This window comes from Artemia sp. Qi Xiang Cuo, chromosome 2 (genome assembly GCF_049724085.1).
Source record: "Artemia sp. Qi Xiang Cuo chromosome 2, ASM4972408v1, whole genome shotgun sequence".
NCBI lineage: Eukaryota > Metazoa > Arthropoda > Branchiopoda > Anostraca > Artemiidae > Artemia > Artemia sp. Qi Xiang Cuo.
This window is the reverse complement of record NC_142795.1, coordinates 25,899,670-25,918,364: the sequence shown is the minus strand read 5'-3', so window position 1 is coordinate 25,918,364 and position 18,695 is coordinate 25,899,670. Positions and strand designations below refer to the sequence as shown.

The 18,695-nt window shown below is 36.7% G+C and overlaps 1 protein-coding gene across 2 annotated transcripts in view; it reads left to right on the top strand.

Annotated features, from left to right (window-relative positions):
* The window catches only part of Mlp84B (Muscle LIM protein at 84B), a 70,712-nt gene that overhangs the window by 29,268 nt on the left and 22,749 nt on the right, over positions 1–18,695 (top strand). The window contains exons 5-7 of one of the 2 annotated variants that reach the window (XM_089099966.1): positions 1,832–1,928; positions 5,189–5,276; positions 12,913–13,039. In XM_089099966.1, coding sequence (XP_088956092.1) covers positions 1,832–1,928; positions 5,189–5,276; positions 12,913–13,039 — 312 coding nt within the window. Of the gene's footprint in view, positions 1–1,831; positions 1,929–5,061; positions 5,147–5,188; positions 5,277–12,912; positions 13,040–18,695 lie in introns of both variants that reach the window. The other variant, XM_089099969.1, reaches the window with a different exon arrangement.

Here is an 18,695-nt window from a genome sequence, read left to right as displayed (position 1 = left end):
TAGTTGTTTTTTGTTTTATCTGATTTTTCTTCTATTATTATAACTATCTACAATTTAAACAGTTAACTATTAAAAAGAGTTAGAAACTCTTCTGCTAACTATCTTTATATCATTTCTCGTTTTAGTTTCTACTATATATAATATTTATTAATTTTACGAATATTTATATTAATTATATATGGTATTTTCTTAGACTTTATAGCAAAGCCGGGCGTTTTCCGCCTCCCCTGACATCTGACAAATGTTACATGGTTTGGTTCTTAATAATCACTAACTGATATAATTTTGTACAACCTTTCCCATAAATTTGAAGATCCTGGGCATCCAAGCAGGGTTAGTTCATGTCTAAGACTAGGCTTTGTTAGAAAAAAGAAGAAAATGCTATACTTAACTTACATTAATGTAGTGAAGGCAAACTAAAATAAGAATCGTCTAGATGTTTAAGATCGTTTAATTTTTTTATCGTGTATGTATAATTCTTGTGTGACTTAAATTAAACAATTCAAGTAATTACTTGAAATAACCGCTAGGTGTGCCTGTTGGCCCCAGGGGCGGATCCAGGATTTTTTTTTTTTGGGGGGGGGGGCTCAAAATAGATTGATCCGATAAAATAATTTAGGGGGGGGGGCAAAAGAGGTTGATCTGATAAACTTGCGTTAGGAGCAAGTTTAATTAACGCAAACATGGGTTAATTAAGTAAATTACACTACTTTAGACTACGCTCGGGGGGGACCTTTCACCCCCCCCCTCGGATCCGCCACTGGTTGGCCCAGGGTTGGAAGCTCCGGCTTATCACCGGGGAATTTTGGGCTTAATGCTCACGTTAGCTGTGATTATTAAATTATTATCATCATTAGATGGCACCGGCTTGTTGTAGCTACATATACTTCGGTTTAGTTATGATTACGAAATGTGCAGTACTGGCAGTGAGTTTCTATGCTGCTGTATACTGATTTCTTTACCGTACAAAAAGATATCCATGTTTTTTTATTATTTCAAGTTATTTGATTTGTAAGTTTTAAACGCTATTAAGTTGAGTTTCTGTAAAATAGCAAGTTTCTTTTTTTCTTTTTTTTATGAAATGAGATTTGGATCTTTTCGATTATATCTTATATGCTTCATAGGTTCTGCTTTTATAGGCATGGTATAAAACTTTTGGTACTTGTATGATATAGCCCCTACCCAACATTCTTCTAATATGTATCTCTGACGCTCAATCCTAATAAAATATGCCAAAGTAAGATACAAATATAATACTTTAGAAACAAATTTAGGCTATATATTTGCACAGTAGGGGGTGGGGGTAAGGTATAGCGGGTCCGCATGCCCAATGTGTTAGGTACAATTATTTTGCATATTGTGTAGTAAGAATTGTTTTCTAACTTTACACTGTCCAAATACTTTAGCCCCCCCCCCCTAATGTACAAATATTTAGCCCAAATTATAAATTTTCCATCTATTCTGTCACTGCTCTTTGTCTCGTCTCACACTAAGCTGAAAGAAACTAACGAAAAAGAACGTTTCTATTATTTGTCAATGAATGAACAACTTAAGCGGGTGTAGGTTTATATACAAGTACGAAACTTATTACAAGGGCAATTTCTATTCAAAGGGGACTTCATCAAAATTTAAATATCTAAAACGGGTGTATCGATTGAATTTGATGAAATCTAAGAAAACAGTACCTCATAAATTAAGACACTTTACAAATTGAGACTTTGAAACTATCAAATTCATTTTCTTAAAACTAATAAGCAATTCTTAAAAATTAAGCCTTCGAGCTTTCTCATTACGCTTTTGCTTGTATATATTCTATCTTTTATTTTTCTAGAAGTGGCACAAAACTTGTTATAAGTGTAATGAGTGTAACAAACGCTTAGATTCGACCAATACTTGCGAGGGACCCGAATCCGAAATTTATTGCAAAAGTAAGTGTCTAACTTTTCCAAGACCGACATCTATTTTTTATTTCGAGTGTGTGTTGTTATACTAATGTGAATATAAATATTATTGCCTGAGCTTTCCTCCTTATACAAACCCTCTTGAACCTAGTGTTAAATTACTAATATGATACATAATTCATATACAAGGATAATTCCCCGCTCCTTCACAAAAAATGGTCTCATCTAACAAAGGAGTAATGTCAACCATTAATTTTTAAACTTTGAGATGAAAAATAAATACTTCTTAGTATAACTCTGAAACTGAGCGACTTGACCCTATTTGGACAACGAAAGTATCGATTCATTGGAATACAAAGCACTATAGTAGGGTATAAACTTAAACCCTTTTTCGCATGCTGACTAGGGTCTATGTTGCGCAGGTACCGATCTCTTGATTCAATGCCTTTGGCCGGGAGTGATGCGTGGTTGTGGCAAATCAACCGACGATTCCCGTGTTTTCCCTCCAGATTTCTCCAGGTACCCATTGGAAGATGGATCGACTCTGGCTGAGCTTACAGAGTCACACCATTGACCCCCGTTCCAAACCAAATAGCCAGTGACACTAGGACTCGAACCCCTGACCTCAGAATTTCAAAGTATTGAGTGATAACAACTCGGCTATGACAGCTATGTTATCTAAAAATGGTCCTATAAATTATAATAGTTTATGGTCTCGTCTTCTAATTTTGGGGTGATTCTACCTACCAACACATAAACCTTTAACAGTTTTAAAAAGGCTTTGGCCAATAGTGGCACACGTGAGTTTTAGGGGAGTGAAGCTAATTCCAAAAGATAAAAAATATGTTTTCTTATATTAGTGTTTATCTATATATAGTGTCTGATATATAGTGTCTTATTGTCTTAAACATATTGTCTTAGATTCACATACGAACTTAGGGAGTTCCGGTGTTTTCTATTTTGTGTCTATGGATCATTCAGAAGTCAAATCAGTCAAAAGCAAATAGTCTTAAGTATTATATGTTGAAGGCTTCGATCTGGCATAGGTTATCGATCATCTAAATAAGAAACATTAAGGATATATTGGTTTTGACTTGTGTATTTGAGAATCAAGGAATGAATTTTAGCATGGACTTCGTGAATTGGCTTTCGTCAATGTTGTGTGTTAATTTTCTTTTTAAGTAAATTTGTAAGCTTAAAAAGCAAGAATCAATGAAGTAAATTAAATATGAAATTAAAAAATTAAATGCAAAAACTGACCTATGTCGATTAGACATCTGAGAGGTTTATATGACCCCAAAATTGCATAAAATTTATCAATGTACTATTTTAAACACTTTATTTATGTTGTCATCAATGTGTTTTTTTATTTTCGTTGCAAAGGCTTATAAAAGAAAACTTCACTAGGTTCCATACTACCTACTCAGTATTATCCCCTCTATCTGTCCTACTACAGCACTACCCCTTGGATTCCTGGTACCGGTACTTTTTTAAGACAACACAGAATGGGGATTCCCACAGTGCTGTCATCTACACAACTAAACTCATTGATGATAGTATTGTTAACTAAAGTTTTAGATAGTGACATGTTTTCTTTTCCAACGACAAATGTTTTAGCTTCTAAGTAGTTTTTTCATGGATTTTATGAACTTTTTGTCTGGTGTAGAAATCGAATGTCAGACCCGAGATTTCCTATGGTAAAAGAACAACGCATTAGTCATATGAGCCAACAAGTCATTATATGATTATATATTATTATGTTCTAAGAAATACGTTCTATGCAATCAATGCATTGTTTCCAGGCGCTAGCCAACTGGTGTTAAGCGTCACTATATCGTAACAAGTTAATTGCGTAAGTGATTTCTCAGTTGGAGTTTGATATTTTTTGTAAATGCTATCAGTAAATTGTTTTTGGGCGCCTTTTTTGGCATCATTCCGAGAATATGCATACCACAGTGATTTGAGATGCTTGCTAGACAGAAATTTCTTTTTGATGGTCAATGACACTTGTTTCAATCCCAAAATTCTAATGACTACAACTGTCAGGTATATTTTTTTGTAATGTAATGGTCCCGATCACACTGGTTTTCCATTACCGGGCCTGCGCATGAGTTTGGGTCCCCATGTACCCCTCCAAGGCTCCTTGTCCCTCTCCTGTGCCTTGCCCCACTCCCCCAGTTTTTTGGGTCCAAACACCCCCTCCCCAATTTTTGGTCCCAAAAAGTTGGTGAGGGGGGCACAAAATTGGGGCGGGGCATTTGGCCACCTTGAGGGGGACGTGGGGCGTGGGAGGGGTATATGGGGACCCAAACTCATGCCTAAACCTGGTAATGGAAAATCAGTGTGCTCGGGACCATTACATTACAAAAAAGGACACCTGGCCAGCTGTAGTCATTACAATTTTGGGATCGAAACAAGTGTCGTTAACCATCAAAAGGAATATACTTGTCTAGCAAGCACCCCTAATCATTATGGTATACATATTCTCGGAATGATGCTGAAAAATGTGCCAGGAAACAATCCACTGATAGCATTTACCAAATATCGAACTCCAATTGAGAAATTGATTACGCAATTAGCTTGTTACAATATAGTGACGCTTAACACCAGTCGGCTAGTACCCGAACACAATGCATTGATTGCCTAGAATATATTTTTAAGAACATAATACCAATAATGGCTTGTTGGCTTAGATGACTAACGTGTTGTTATTTTGCCATAGGAAATCTTGGGTCTGACGTTCGATTCCTACACCAAACAAAAGTTTCATTAAATCAATGGAAAAACTACTTAGAAGCAAAAATATGTGTCGTCCGAGAAGGACGACAAAACTGTAGTTAACAAAACTGTAGTTAACAATAACGCTATATATGACTTTAGTTATGTAGATGGCAGTACTAGGTGGATCCCTATTCTGTGTGGTCCTAAAAAAGTGCCGATACCGGGAATGAAAGGGGTACGGCTGTCGTAGGACCGATAAATTGGATACTACTCTCCTCCTTCAACAAGATCTTGTGTATTAATTCTCCCCCTCCCCTAAATAGGATTTGTGAATATGCCCACTATCACCTCAGCTAGAACTGAACGACTTTAATGCCGTAAAAATTTTGTCTAGCAATTATTTTATCCGATATATTAATGATATTATGTTTACCCACAGCGTGTTATGGCAGAAATTTTGGACCAAAAGGCTATGGATTTGGAAAAGGTGCGGGTGCGCTACAGAGTGACTCGACATTAATTGGGTATGATATAAATTATATATAATTAAAGATTTTACTTTTCAGTGTGCTATGGAAAAAATTTTGGTCCCAAGGGCTACGGCTTCGGAGGTGGAGCCGGGGCACTCAAGAGCGATACTGAATTTGGAAGAGAGTATGTTGAAACTTGTAGAAGTAGTTATGCTTGTTTAGAGGCTTGCCATAGACAGCTTGGATTAGATGTTGAGCTTTCAAAACTTTTTCTTTTTAATTTACCCACGGTTATCACATTATATCTATAGTCCCCACCAAATTGCATAGGTAAATTATATAAGAAACCAATACTCTTTGGTTCCCACTTTGAAGAATGAAAAATGAAAGATTTCTCATAGAACTGTTTTTGAAAAAAGAAAATATTGAAATTACTTTTAGTCTAAACTGCTTTAACATCTATGTTCAGATTTGTCAGATTATTAGAATTTAGATGCTACAAATGCACAAATACGCATATTTTTCTTTACTAGAGGGGGGGGGGACTAGTTGATACACGGTGAGTGGATTTAAAGGAAAAGAGAAAGACAGAGAAACGCCTTTCAGAGAAATTGTTTTTTGTTGAAAAAAAAAAGTTTGGTTTTTGTTGTGTAACTTAGAATTTACAGCAAAAATTTAAGAAAGAATACCTTTGTAAATTTCACATACGAAATATTTTTAAAGTTCTTAATTTCTCTACGATCAGCACTCGTATATTTTTTAATGTCCTAAAATTAAAGTTCTCAGTGAGTGAAATATTGGCAACAACTAAAATCAAGAGAACTGCCGGTAACTGACAATATTTTCCTAATCCTGCGACCTTAGATCCTCTTGTGCCGCCAGAGGCACCCAGGGTATCCACAAAGAGCCACCAGTCATCCCACATATGTGCCGCAAAAATATTTTCCCTTTGGGGTTGCATCATTGTGTGAATGTTGGAGAGGTCCCGTCTATATCTGCGACGCAAGGCTTTTATTGGTCGACCTCTCCTGCGGTTTCCCTGAGGTTGGCATTCCAAGATCTGTCTTGGGATCCTATCGCCCTTCATGCGGATCAGGTGCCCAAGGTATCGCCACCTTCGCTGCTGAATGATGTCCGTAACCAACGGCTAGCCTGAGATAGATCGGATGGTCTGGTTTGTGACGTGATCTCTCCAGTCGATATTCAGAATCCTCCTAAGGCAATTGTTTTCAAAGGCAAGAATCTGTCTCTCTTGTTGTTGACTTAAATTCCAGCACTCCCTGCTGCAGAAAAATTCCAAAAGGACATTGCTATTAAATAGCCTCATTTTTAATTTCGTACTATACTTTTTCAATTCAATTCAAACTTTTTATTTCCTCCGAATACGAAGAGTAAAATTTAAAAATAACCGCTAATCAACAGCCCATAAAATTCTTTTACACCATATACAAATAAGTACGCAAAGGCCTTCAATCAAACTTACAACACAAATTAACATTTCATTCAATAATTAATAAATTAACACTTAAAATTAATACTTCACTAATTAACACTTTATTCAATGATTAATAAAAAAAAAATCATATATTAAAAATCATATCAATCATACATATATTGCATCATATTACCGAGGTACCTGAACTCTACGACCAGTTCGACTGTTGAGTCGGCCAGCATTTTCACGGACATTATTGAAGAGATTCTGTAGTTTAGTCTTGTTAGTTTCCATAACGGCAATATCGTCAGCAAAATCCAGATCGGCTAGCTGCTTTCCTTCTCCAATTTCAATGCCGAACCCTGTACAATAGAAGAATATGTAATTGACAACGAGGACAAAGAGGAACGGAGAAATAATACAGCCCTGTTTTACGTCGAACATGATACGGAAATTTCTAGTATTTCCTTCTTGGGTCCGAACACTGCATTCTGTGTTTTCATATAATGCATCAATTAGGGCCACTATTTTATCAGGAATTTCATAGTATTGCAGGATTTTCCATAGCGAGTCTTGGTCGATGGAGTCAAAGGCTTTCTTGAAGTCCACAAAATTAGGTACATTTTTCTCGCCATTCATTGCACTCCTTAATCATCATCCGTAATGTGTAGATAAGATCCGTGCAAGAACGGGACGGCCAGAAACCATGCTGTTCATCCCGTAGGTATTTTTCGAGGACTGTCTGGATGCACTGAAGAATAATTTGTGTAAGCTCTTCCCAAAATAGACAGGAGACTGATGCCCCTCCAGTTTTCACAATTTGTCGCGTCTCCTTTCTTGAAAATTTTGATGAGCGTACTTTTTGTCCAATCGTTGGGTACCTTTTCAGACTTCCAGATACCAGCAAAAAGTTTAAGCCACGCATCCATACAGATATTCAGTGATATTTTATCATCTCGGTTGTTATTCTGTCAGTTCCGGCTGCTCTGCCATTCTTAAGCTTACGGGCTGCCTGTCGAACTTCTACATCTCAAGGTTCTTCTGTGTTGATTTGGAGGTTCAAAAAGGGGTTGTAGGAATATCTGGCAGATCCATTGGGCGGGGTCTGTTCGGAATCTTTTCGAAATGCAAGACCTATACTACGGGTATTTCTGCTGGGTCTGAGACAATTTTGCTATTTTCATGTTTAACTGGTCCATTTACGATTCGGCATTTCCCCACAGTTTCATTGGTAATCTCATATACGGCTCTGGAGTCACCACGTTTCGCCGCTTCCTCCGCCATGTCAGCTTTTTTATCCAAAACGCTGCGTTTATCGCCCCTTGCAATCCTTTTAACTTATTTATCTAGGTCTTTTTACATTTTGTTCTTCAGAACTGTGTCACTGTTTTCACCACCTTTTAGGAGCTGCAGCTTTAATTTACGGCGCTCACCAATCAGGTTCCTGGTTGTCTCTGATAACCATTGGTCTTTTGGTTTCTTAGCGTACCCAAGCGTACCGGAAGCCGTCTGATTGTAAACCTCTTTGATGATATTCCAGGTTGAGTCATCTAAGGGAAGGGCTTCGAATTTGTTAGAGAGTGTAACGACGAACTCATTTTGAACTGCCGCAGTTGAAAGCTTCAAGGAGTTGAAGGTTGGGATTACTGTGGACATGATCTTCGGTATGGCCTTTAGCTTAAACGCTATCCTCGCTATTATTAAGGCATGATTAGACACCACGTCAGCACCTCTGAAAACTCTCACATCTTGCAGACTGGACTTCCATTTTCTATTGATCAAAAAGTGGTCAATTTTATTAAGCGCTATTCCGTCAGGGGAGTTCCAAGAATATTTATGGATTGTTTTATGTGCAAACATGGTGCCTTGATTATTAGGTCATTTGTAGGAGCAAAGTCCTCTTGCAGCGTTCCGTTTTCATTTATCTCCCTGAATCTTTCACTTCCAAGGACCTCTGGGCAATAAAATTTATCATTCCCCATTTTGGCATTGAAGTCTCAAGCAAAACAAACTAAATCATAACTGGGAATGCCTTTTGTTACCGCTTTGAGAGAGTTGTAGAAGCTATCTTTCATTGTGTCGTCCACGTCGTCGGTAGGTGAGTAGCATGCTACCACAGTTAGATTTGTATTATTATCCACAAATCGAGCTGTGATGATCCTTTCATTAATGGGGGTCCAATTAGTCAACACTTTGAGGCTTTTTTGGAGAGCATTGTGGCCACACCCGCTACTTTCTTATTCTCAAGGCGACTGTGCAGGACAGTATACCCCTTATCCAGGTTTTTGCCTGCTCTAGTCTAATGGACCTCAGAGAGCGATAGTATATCCAGGCCATAATTATGCATTTCTTTCATAACCTGTTCAGTTTTCGATAGCTGGGTCAGGGTTCTGACATTCATAAAACGAAGTTTTACGGGGCACTTTGCTTTCAAAAATCGTGTCCAGGGGCGTTCCAATGTTGTCAATGTCAGGTAGTCGGGGGATGGTCCATGGGCATCATTCAATTGGGCAATCATAACACAAACAAAAGACTTTGGCTCTTTTTGGATGTTTCTATAGCATAAATTTTTCCAAGGCTAGGTTGCTAGACCACCCCAAAACCCTCTTCCCTTATCCAGGCTTGGGACTGGCTGTAATTACTTGCAGTCGGAGTTTTCCCAATAACTGGTGATCAAATATCTATTGAGACTGTTCCAGTGAAATAGAAACCTATTGGTAACATGTAAACTACCTTAATACTATGCGATTATATTTTTGTTATTGTCTTGAAAGTCATGGCCGTAATGTATCAAATTAGCTTAGTTAAAGCCCACTAACTTATTGTTAAGCAGAAAAATTACTTTTATGTTTCATTATAATCCGGATATCAGGCTAGTGATCCGTGTCCATCAGTCGAAATCTTACTAATGGTATATTTTCATAAACAGTTTCTATAATTATTACTTTCAGGGGAAGCTGAAAAAAGATAAAGTCCATCAGCTTCTTGATCTATAATTCTAAGCATTTAATATACGAGAATTTGTAGCATCGTAGGCTATATTTAAATTATTGAATTATATATATATATATTATTTTAATAATGCATTTAGAAAATGAACTCTATGTATTTGACTTCTATTAAAAGGCATGAAGCGGTTAGCAAGAGGGTTTTGGGACTCAGAGTCTTTCCCCAACAATATAAAACTGTTTCTAGTAAAGGCTGTTCCAGGTAAGCGGGGCAGGAGTACCAGTTTTGACCCCCCCTCCCCTCCACAAATATTTTTTTCGACTTGTAAAAACATAAAGAAAAATGCATTCAAACAAAATTTACATGCGTTTTTAAAAATTTTGTAAGCCCCCACCAGAACAAAATTCCTGGACACACCCTTGGTTACAGTATACAATTTTTATATAATGACCACAAAAAGTTTTTACTTAATTATTGACACCCAAAAATAAAGTAGGTTAGACCCATTCTAAAACCGAATCATGGCACAGACCGATAATAAAAGTAAGCCACAAGAATGGGAGTAAGTATTAGCTTAATTTCCCTTTGAAGGAATATTTAAGTGATTAGAAGGAAAGATAAATAATGAAAATAAAAACAATTACTAGAGAAAACTGGAAAAGAAGTTCACACTAATCTGTGTTTAGAAGACAGCCAACAGCAAGAATCACATCTACACAGGCCTGCGGCGTGCCGAGGCTTTTTGTCGGCATATTTTTCTCGAAAACGGCACATTTCTTTTTTTTAATGGTATACTACCATTTCCCGTGTCCAATAATGATCTAGATAGGTGTTAACTTCAGGAAATTTCGTTTATCCCCCGAACACCCACAATATTGTTCATAAATTGTCTGTTGATTGAAATTGGAGACCCCTGAGGGTTGAAAGCCTTGAATATACGTAGGAGCAGTTTCAAAACGCAATTCTTTTGTTAATGAATCAGTTGATTCCAAGCTTTTAGAGAAAGCCGTTCATGTGAAATGAGTCTCGGATTCATAATTGCTTCTCATTAAACGCACACGCATTGCGGCAGAAACATTTTAATAATAATTTGTATACCAGGTTAACCTTCACTGGATGATTATTGATTGTTTGATAAGATTGTTCATAACTTGATAATTGTTCGTTTTCCGATGTGAAAACGATCCAGATAGGTCCCGATTTCGGAAAATTGGTTTTTGGAAAAACATTTTTCCTGTGAATAACGTCACATACATTCAGACGTCCAGTATTCTGATGGCTGTCAAACAGTTCGTGGTAATGAGCTGTAAGTAAAGAGCAACTCAGCCCAATAGTAACCAAAACTAAACAACTGAATTTTGATAACAATAGATTCATGAAAAGAATTAGCACCTTTATGCTGATTCCAAATATATAAGATTACCCATCAAAAGCTACGAGCCTGAGAAAGTTTGCCTGATTTTCGAAAAAGGGGGGAAACCATCCTCAAAAATACAAGGAATACTACTGGAAATCGCAACATCGGATTCAGTGTATCAGAGAACCCTATTGTAGAGGTTTCAAACTCCCATCATACAAAAATGTGAAATTTGAATTTTTTGATAGAAGAAAGACCACGGATGCGTTATTATCATTATTTAGATTGTGGGTGTATGTTCTTTCCAGGGATGATCATATCAAAACCAATGGTCCTAGAAGATCGGAAGAGGGCTCATTTGAAATGAAACTAAAGTTTTAGTACCTTTTTTTAAGCGACCAAAAAGACTGAGGTTACTAGCAGGGTCGTATCCAGACCTTTTTTTTTGGGGGGGGAGGGGGTGAGGGGGGTCGCAAAACTTTTTTTTTTTCAGGGGGCGTGGAGGGGGGTACAATTTTTTTTCAAACGCATCAAAATTTCTTTACATTCATTTTTTGTTGCGTTTTTACGCCTCGGTCGAACATTTGGTGGGGGGATAAACCCCTGGATACAGTCTTGGCAACTAGCCCCCCCTTCCACATCCTTTTTTTACCCGAAGCTGTCTGATAAAATTTTGGTCCAATAACTGTGCCTTTGGGGATGACAAGACTCCCCCACAGCCCCCCTTGGGAAAGGGCTGCAAGTTCGGAAATTCACCCTTTCTGCGTATAGTATCTATTTTTGGGAATCATACGAGAATTTTTGAAGGTTGAAGGAGGATTTTCTGCTGGGAGGGAAGTTCCGAGGGGTGAATTTTCCAAGAGAAATTTTAAACGGGGGAATTATCCAAAATTCATTTACGAAATTCGTTTTATATTCCTTATTTTCTATTTGGTAACTCAATTTTATATATTGGGATGTTCTGGGGAATTCTCTGGGGAATTTTTACGTGGAATGGATTTTTTGTGGGTGAAATTCTCCAGAAGGGAATTATCACATGGATAAATTCTACATGGATAAATTTTCTGTGGGAGAATCTTTACATTTTAAGGGGGATTTCCGGAAATTTTTCCTCACGGAGGGATTCTAGCATGACCTGGACTATCAGAAAGGAAATAAAAACCAATATTTTTCCAAATGAAAGTATGCTAGGGAGAAATATTTCTGGTAGAATTGTTCGCAAAAAATTTTCTGGGGGAATTCCAGTGAGGATTGAATTTTCCGGGGGTAATTTCTTGTAAGCGAGATTTTACAAGAGATTAAATTTTAATTGAGGAGCTTTTGGTGGCGGGAGGAATTTTCCACGGAGGCGGTGGCAGATTTCCTGGAATTATTTGAAAAACAATCAGAAATTAAATAAATAAAAAAACAAGTTCTTTCAACTGAAATTAAGAAGCAGCATTAAAATTCAAATCGAACAGAAATTATTCCATATGTAAATAATACCCCGCTTTTTACGCACAATACCCAGCTCTTTACGGTAGATTTTGATGTTTTGTCCCAATTTTTTAAGAACGACCTCTGAAAACAAGGGCGGTTTAATTAGAATCAGAAGCTTTTTTTAAAGTACTAAAAAACTTTAGTGTGAGGAGATTGGTATTGAGGAGGAGGCAACCCCCCTTATATACAAAATAATTTTTTTTTGCTTTAAATTTAATTTTTTTCCTTACTTTCAGTTGAAATTTTTTTTTCTTTTTTATTCAATTCTTCACACGGTCAATGAATAAATGAAATTGACGTCGTTTTGTGAAAAAAATTAAAAAACTGAGAAACCTATCCAAGGAAGACATAATAAATATCATAAATATATTAAAAACATATTAAAACATTTATTAGAAATATATTTAAAATATATACACATAAATATACTAAAATATTATAACATTATAATAAATTACGTTTATACCGACACATAAACGGCAGAATGTCAAAGTTTTGTCTTTATTTACTTGTGAAATGCAGCCGTACATTTACATTCTCTATCGGAAGTTTAGGTAGTTGGTACTGGGTATACATTATTGTGTGTAATCCTAATTGCAGAAGTTATGACGGTGCCAGGGCAGTATTGCGTCCAGATACTAAATGTATATTAGCTCCTGAAGGCCAAGGTTGTCCTCGTTGTGGTGGCGTTGTATACGAAGCTGAGAAAATGCTGGCTAAGGATAGGGTAAGCCAATTTCATTTTTCTCCCCTAGAATTTATCGCAGAATTGAAATTAGAATTCAGCAGTAAATGAATAAAATAAATAAATGAAAGACCTACATTTAAAACTATGAGAATAAAAACTTGTCTAATAAATACTTAAAAAAGATGAAAGTGAGCTTTTGAAAGTATGTTCATTGTATTTTTCCCTTTAGTTTTTAAATGGTCCCTTTTATTGAATTTTCTTTTATTAAAAATACAAAAAAAAAACAAAAAAAAACGCAGTGCCTTGCCGAAATATCAGATTTTTTCCGCTCTATCTGAAAATTTCCGCTGTGTTTGTTAATCTTGGAACTCATTTTCATCAATATTTAAATACTCTATAGCATGAAGACGCTATATTTTATTGAAATTAATCTCTTGTCAAATAGACGAGATAAATACAAAAAAAACTTGATCCAAATCTAGAAAAAAAATAGTACCATACAATAGGTGTTTGTTATCCCTCCAACCGTAATTAATCTAGCCACGCTTACTATTTGCTCAAAACACTGCTTATTTAAAGCTCAAACATGGTGTTTTCCTCCTCCGAAGTCATAAGATTTTTACAATGTTCCATGTTTTGCAAAAATTCTAGGATTGAAATGCATACCTGGCGACTCTACAAAAATGAGGGTTGTCATAGAAGGCTTAAGACCTTTTGTATATTTAAATGTTTAAAAGCCAATAGATTATTTAATTTGTTCACCAAAATCTATGTTAAAATTTTATATTCTGATTTTTGAAAGATTATCTTTCACTGTAGAATATAATTCCAAGATTCATTAATAAATTGAATTTAAGTCTAATTGCGGCCATATTAGTGCAGCCATATTTAGTGCAGCCACGTTTCGTGTCTTTTATAATTTTTTTTTCGCAGATTCAAAGGCATCTTTAGTCGGGATAGCAGCCTAGTAATTCCAATACCCAATAAATACTGGAATAGATAAATATAGGAAAAACCAATGACAGGCAACGCAACAGCGTAGCCTATAGTAAAGGCCATGTGATTCCAATGTTTAATACTTTTTTTTCCCAGAGGCACTTCATATGAAAGGGATGCTCGTATAAACTTTGGGTGGGGGCTCCTTCGATTGGAAATTGGAAGTTCTAGTGTCCTTTTAAAGAGTCATAAGTGATCAGGGGGCATCTCGCCCCCACATCCTTTTTTTCACAAATACATCCAATAAAATTTTTAGATAGCCATTTTGTTGAAAATAGTTCAAAGATCAGATAACAAAAACTTCGGTGTCGACACGACCCTCCAGAGCCTGAGGGCAGGTGTAATAAGTTATGCCCTATGGGCATGCATGGTTTTTATGGAAGGGATGCTCGTATAAACTTCAGAGATGGCTCATTTGATTGGAAATTGAAAGTTATAGTTCACTTTTTAAGAATCAAAAGAAATTGGAGGGCAACTAGCCCCACCCCCACGCCCTTTTTTTCCCAACCCTATCCGATAAAACTTTGAGATAGGCATTTTATTAAAAATGGTTCAAACAATAGATAACAAAAACTCTGGGGTCAACACAAACCCCCAGAGCGCGGGGGCAAGTGGTTTAAGTTATGCCCCGGGGACGTATAAGGGTCTTATGTAATGGTTGGTCCTATAAACTTCAGATGTGGGATCTTCAAAAGGGATCAGAGGGCATCTATACCCCCCCCCCCTCCACACACGCTTGTTTCTCCAAATGCATCCGATCAAAGTTTAGAGATTGCCAGTTTGTTTGAAACAGTCTAAGGATCAGATAACAAAAATTTCAGGGTCAATTTACACCCCCCCCCAGAGCCCGGGGAAGAGTTGTAATTTATGCCCTGGGGGCATATAAATTTTTTATAGAAGAAGTGGTCGTATAAACCATGAAGGAGACTCAGATGATCAGAAATTGAAAGTTCTAATTCCCTTTTAAGAGTCAAAAGTGATCCAATGGAAACTAGCCCCAGGGGCATATAAGGTTTTTATGGAAGGGATGCCCGTATAGACTTTGGAGGAGGCTCATTTGATTATAAATCAGAATTTTAAGAGTCAAGAGTGATCGGAAGGTAACAAGCTGTCCCCCCTTTCCAAGGCTCTTTTTTCCCCAAATGCATCTGATAAAAATTTTGAGATAGCCATTTTGTTCAAAATAGTTTAAAGATCAAATAGCAAAAACTCAACCCCCAGAGCCCAGAGGGTAGTTTTTTAAGTTGTGTCCCGGGGGCATATAAGGTTTTATGTACGGGTTGTCGTATAAACTTCAGAGGTAGCTCATTTGACTGGAATTTGAAAGTTCCAGTTATATTTTTAAGAGTCAAAAGTGATTGGAGGGCATCTACCAGAATTCGGGAGAACTAAGGGTTGTAACTTGTGTCTCGGGGGCATAAAAGATTTTATGGAAGAGGTGGTCGTATAAACTTCGTAGGGGACTCAAATTTCTAGTTCTCTTTTTAAGAGTCAAAAGCAATCCGATGGCAACTATCCCCCCCCCATCCCACGAACCTTTTATTTTCCCCAAATGCATCCGATCAAATTTTTTATATAGCCATTTTGTTCAGAATAGACCAAAAATCATATAACAAAACTCCAAGGATTACACAGCCCCCCCCAGAACCCGGGGGCAAGTGTTGTTAGTTTTCCCCCCGGATATATAAGAATTTTACGGCAGGGTTGGTAGAATAAAATTCGGAGGGGGCTCATTCGATTGTAAATAGGAATTTCTAGTGCCGTTTTTAAGTAAAAAGTGACCGGAGAGCAACTAGACCCCCCCCCCTGCAAGGCCCTTTTTTCCCAAATGCATCCCATCAACATTTTCATATAGTCATTTTGTTCAGAACAGTTTAAAGATAAAATAACAAAAACTCTGTGGTTGACACAACTCCTCAAAGCCCGTGGGCAAGTGTTGTAAGATATGCAACGGGGGCATATAAGGTTCTTATGTAAGGAGTGGTCGTATAAACGTCAGAGGCGGATCATTTTATTAGAAATTGAAAGTTCTTGTTACCTTTTTAAGAGTCAAAAGTGAACAAAGTGCATTTACCCCCTAACCCTCACACACACTCCCCAAAGGCACTTCCCCAAAGGCACTTAATAAAAATTTTGAGATAGCCATTTATTTTGAAATGGTCTAACGATCAGATAAAGAAAAACTTTAGGGTTACCATAACCCCCCCCCCCCGAGCCCGGAGTAACGTTTGTAACTTATGCTCGGGGGCATATAAGGTTTTTATGGAGAAGGTAAACTTTGGAGGGGACTCAAATGACTACAAAACGAAAGTTCTAGTTCCCTTTTTGATATTCAAAAGTAATCTGATGGCAACTAGCTCCCACCCACACCAAAATTCTTTTCCCCAAATGGGTTCGATCGAATTTTTGAGATTTTTATTTTGTCCAATATAGACCAAAAATCTTATAACAAAAACTCATAGGTTCAGACAACCCCCCAGAACTCGGAGGCAAGTGTTATAAATTATGCCCCACGGTATATAATGTTTCTTTTGTGGAAGGAATGGTCGTATGAACTTCATTGAGGGCTCATTCTATTGGAAATTTCAATAGAATGAGCCCATTCTATTGGAAGTTCTAGTTCCCTTTTTAAGAGTCAAAAAGGACCGGAGGGAAACTAGCCATTCTGTTCTTTTGACCCAAAATCCATCCGATCAAATTTTTGAGATGGCTATTTTGTTAAAATAAGTCAAAAGATCAAATAACAGAAACTCTGGGGTCAAAACAGCCCCCAGAGCCCGGGGGCAAGTGTTGTATGTCACATACTGGGGACATATAAGGTTCTTACGCTAGGATTTTGTAAATAGTTCAAAGATCAGATAAGTCCAAACCCCACCCCACTAAAAAACTTATGAACGCTATTTTATTCCAAAACTTAAAGGAGCTGACCCTTGGCCTTCTCTGCATGGCCCGACCCCCCCCCCACCCCTTTCCAAAAAATTTTTAACGATGTTTTATTCCAAAAATTATTGGAACTTATCCCTGGTCCTCCATGGCCCGACCCCCCCCACTCAAAAAAAAACAAACAATTTAATAACAATGTTTTATTCCAAACCTTATGGGAGCAGACTCCTGGTCATCGATGGCCTTATACCCCTCCCTACCCCCCAAAAAATTATGAACGATAGATAAATCATGGGAGCTGGCGCTCCCTCCAAGGCCGAACCTTCCCCCACCCTCCCACCAAAAAAACAACAACGAACGTATTATCGATATTTTATTAAAAAAATCATGGGAGTGGACCCCTGGCCCTCCTTCCATGGCCCAATCCCCCTCCCCCACCCAAAAAAACTTATAAAAGATATTCTATTTCCAAAATTACGGGAAGTCACCTTATTAGCTCTTTCCAAAACTGTTCAAGACCCCTATAAAACTGTTCAAGACCCCCTATACGAAAGGTACTAATATAAATGAATAAATAAATCTTAAAACAAGTGAAACTTAACTTGAATGTGCAAATCAAGCTTGAAACGAACAAAAATCACTACAAACAAGAGTTTGGGTATCGCCTCCTTCTCTCACTTAAAAACTAAAAACTACTGCGTCATTGGCACTTTACTTAAAATGAATTATATTACAAATATTTTCTTTTGGACTTCTTACAACATTGAAAACAAGCATAAAAATTACAGTAAAATTATATTCTGAGCTGATAAGCTTTAAGAAATTAATATCACTAAATTGCAAATATTTAGTTTAATTTTATTAGTAAGTTCGGAGACTGTTTAAGACAAATATAGCTTCACTACAAACAAGAGTTGGATACAGCCCCCTCCTTTCTTAACTTTAAAAGTATATGGCCTACTGCATCATTGGTGCTTCACTGAAAACGAATTATATTACAAAAATTTTCTTTTCCAACTATTACAGCATTGAAAATGAAAATGAAATTAAAGTGAAATAATATCTTGACCTGATGGTCTTTCAACAATTAATAGCATTATATAAAACATTCAGTTTGATTATATTTGTACTTTCCAAGACTATTCAAGACAGATATAGTTTTCAGTAAAGTGCCCATGACGTAGTAGGTTTTAGACTTTTACAGTGAGAGAAGGAGGCAAAACTGAAACTCTTGTTTGTAGTGATTTTTGTTTGTTTTAAGCTTGATTTGAATATTCAATTTAAATTTCACTAATTTTAAGAATTATTTACTTATTTATATTAGTACCTGTTGTATGCTTGTTTGCTATAAATGTTTGTATAACTTCTGTTCGTTTTGGATTTCATTTATTCCTCAATAGCAAAACATTTCTGTTCGTTTTAAGCTCGATTTGCATCTTCAATTTAAACTTTAGTCGTTTTAAGATTTATTTATTCATTCATATTAGTACTAATTGCATGTTTTTTTGCTATGATTGTTTATTTAATTTTTGTTCGTTATGGGTTTCATTTATTCTTTAATAGTAATTTCTGGTCGTTTTGAGTTTGAGTCATTGTAGATTTCTATTTCTTCTGATCTTAAGTTTAATATTGCCTTTAATTTAAAAAACTTCTTTTTCGGAAAGTTTTTTTTTTTAATTAACAAATAAAATAGTTAGCGCGACAGTATCCTCCCTATAAAAGGTAGAACAGCCATGGATACTTTTTAGTAAGTAGAAGTGCTAATTCTCATGGCCTTACATTTTTGGCTTTTGGGAAGGAGGATAAAGATAGCTTG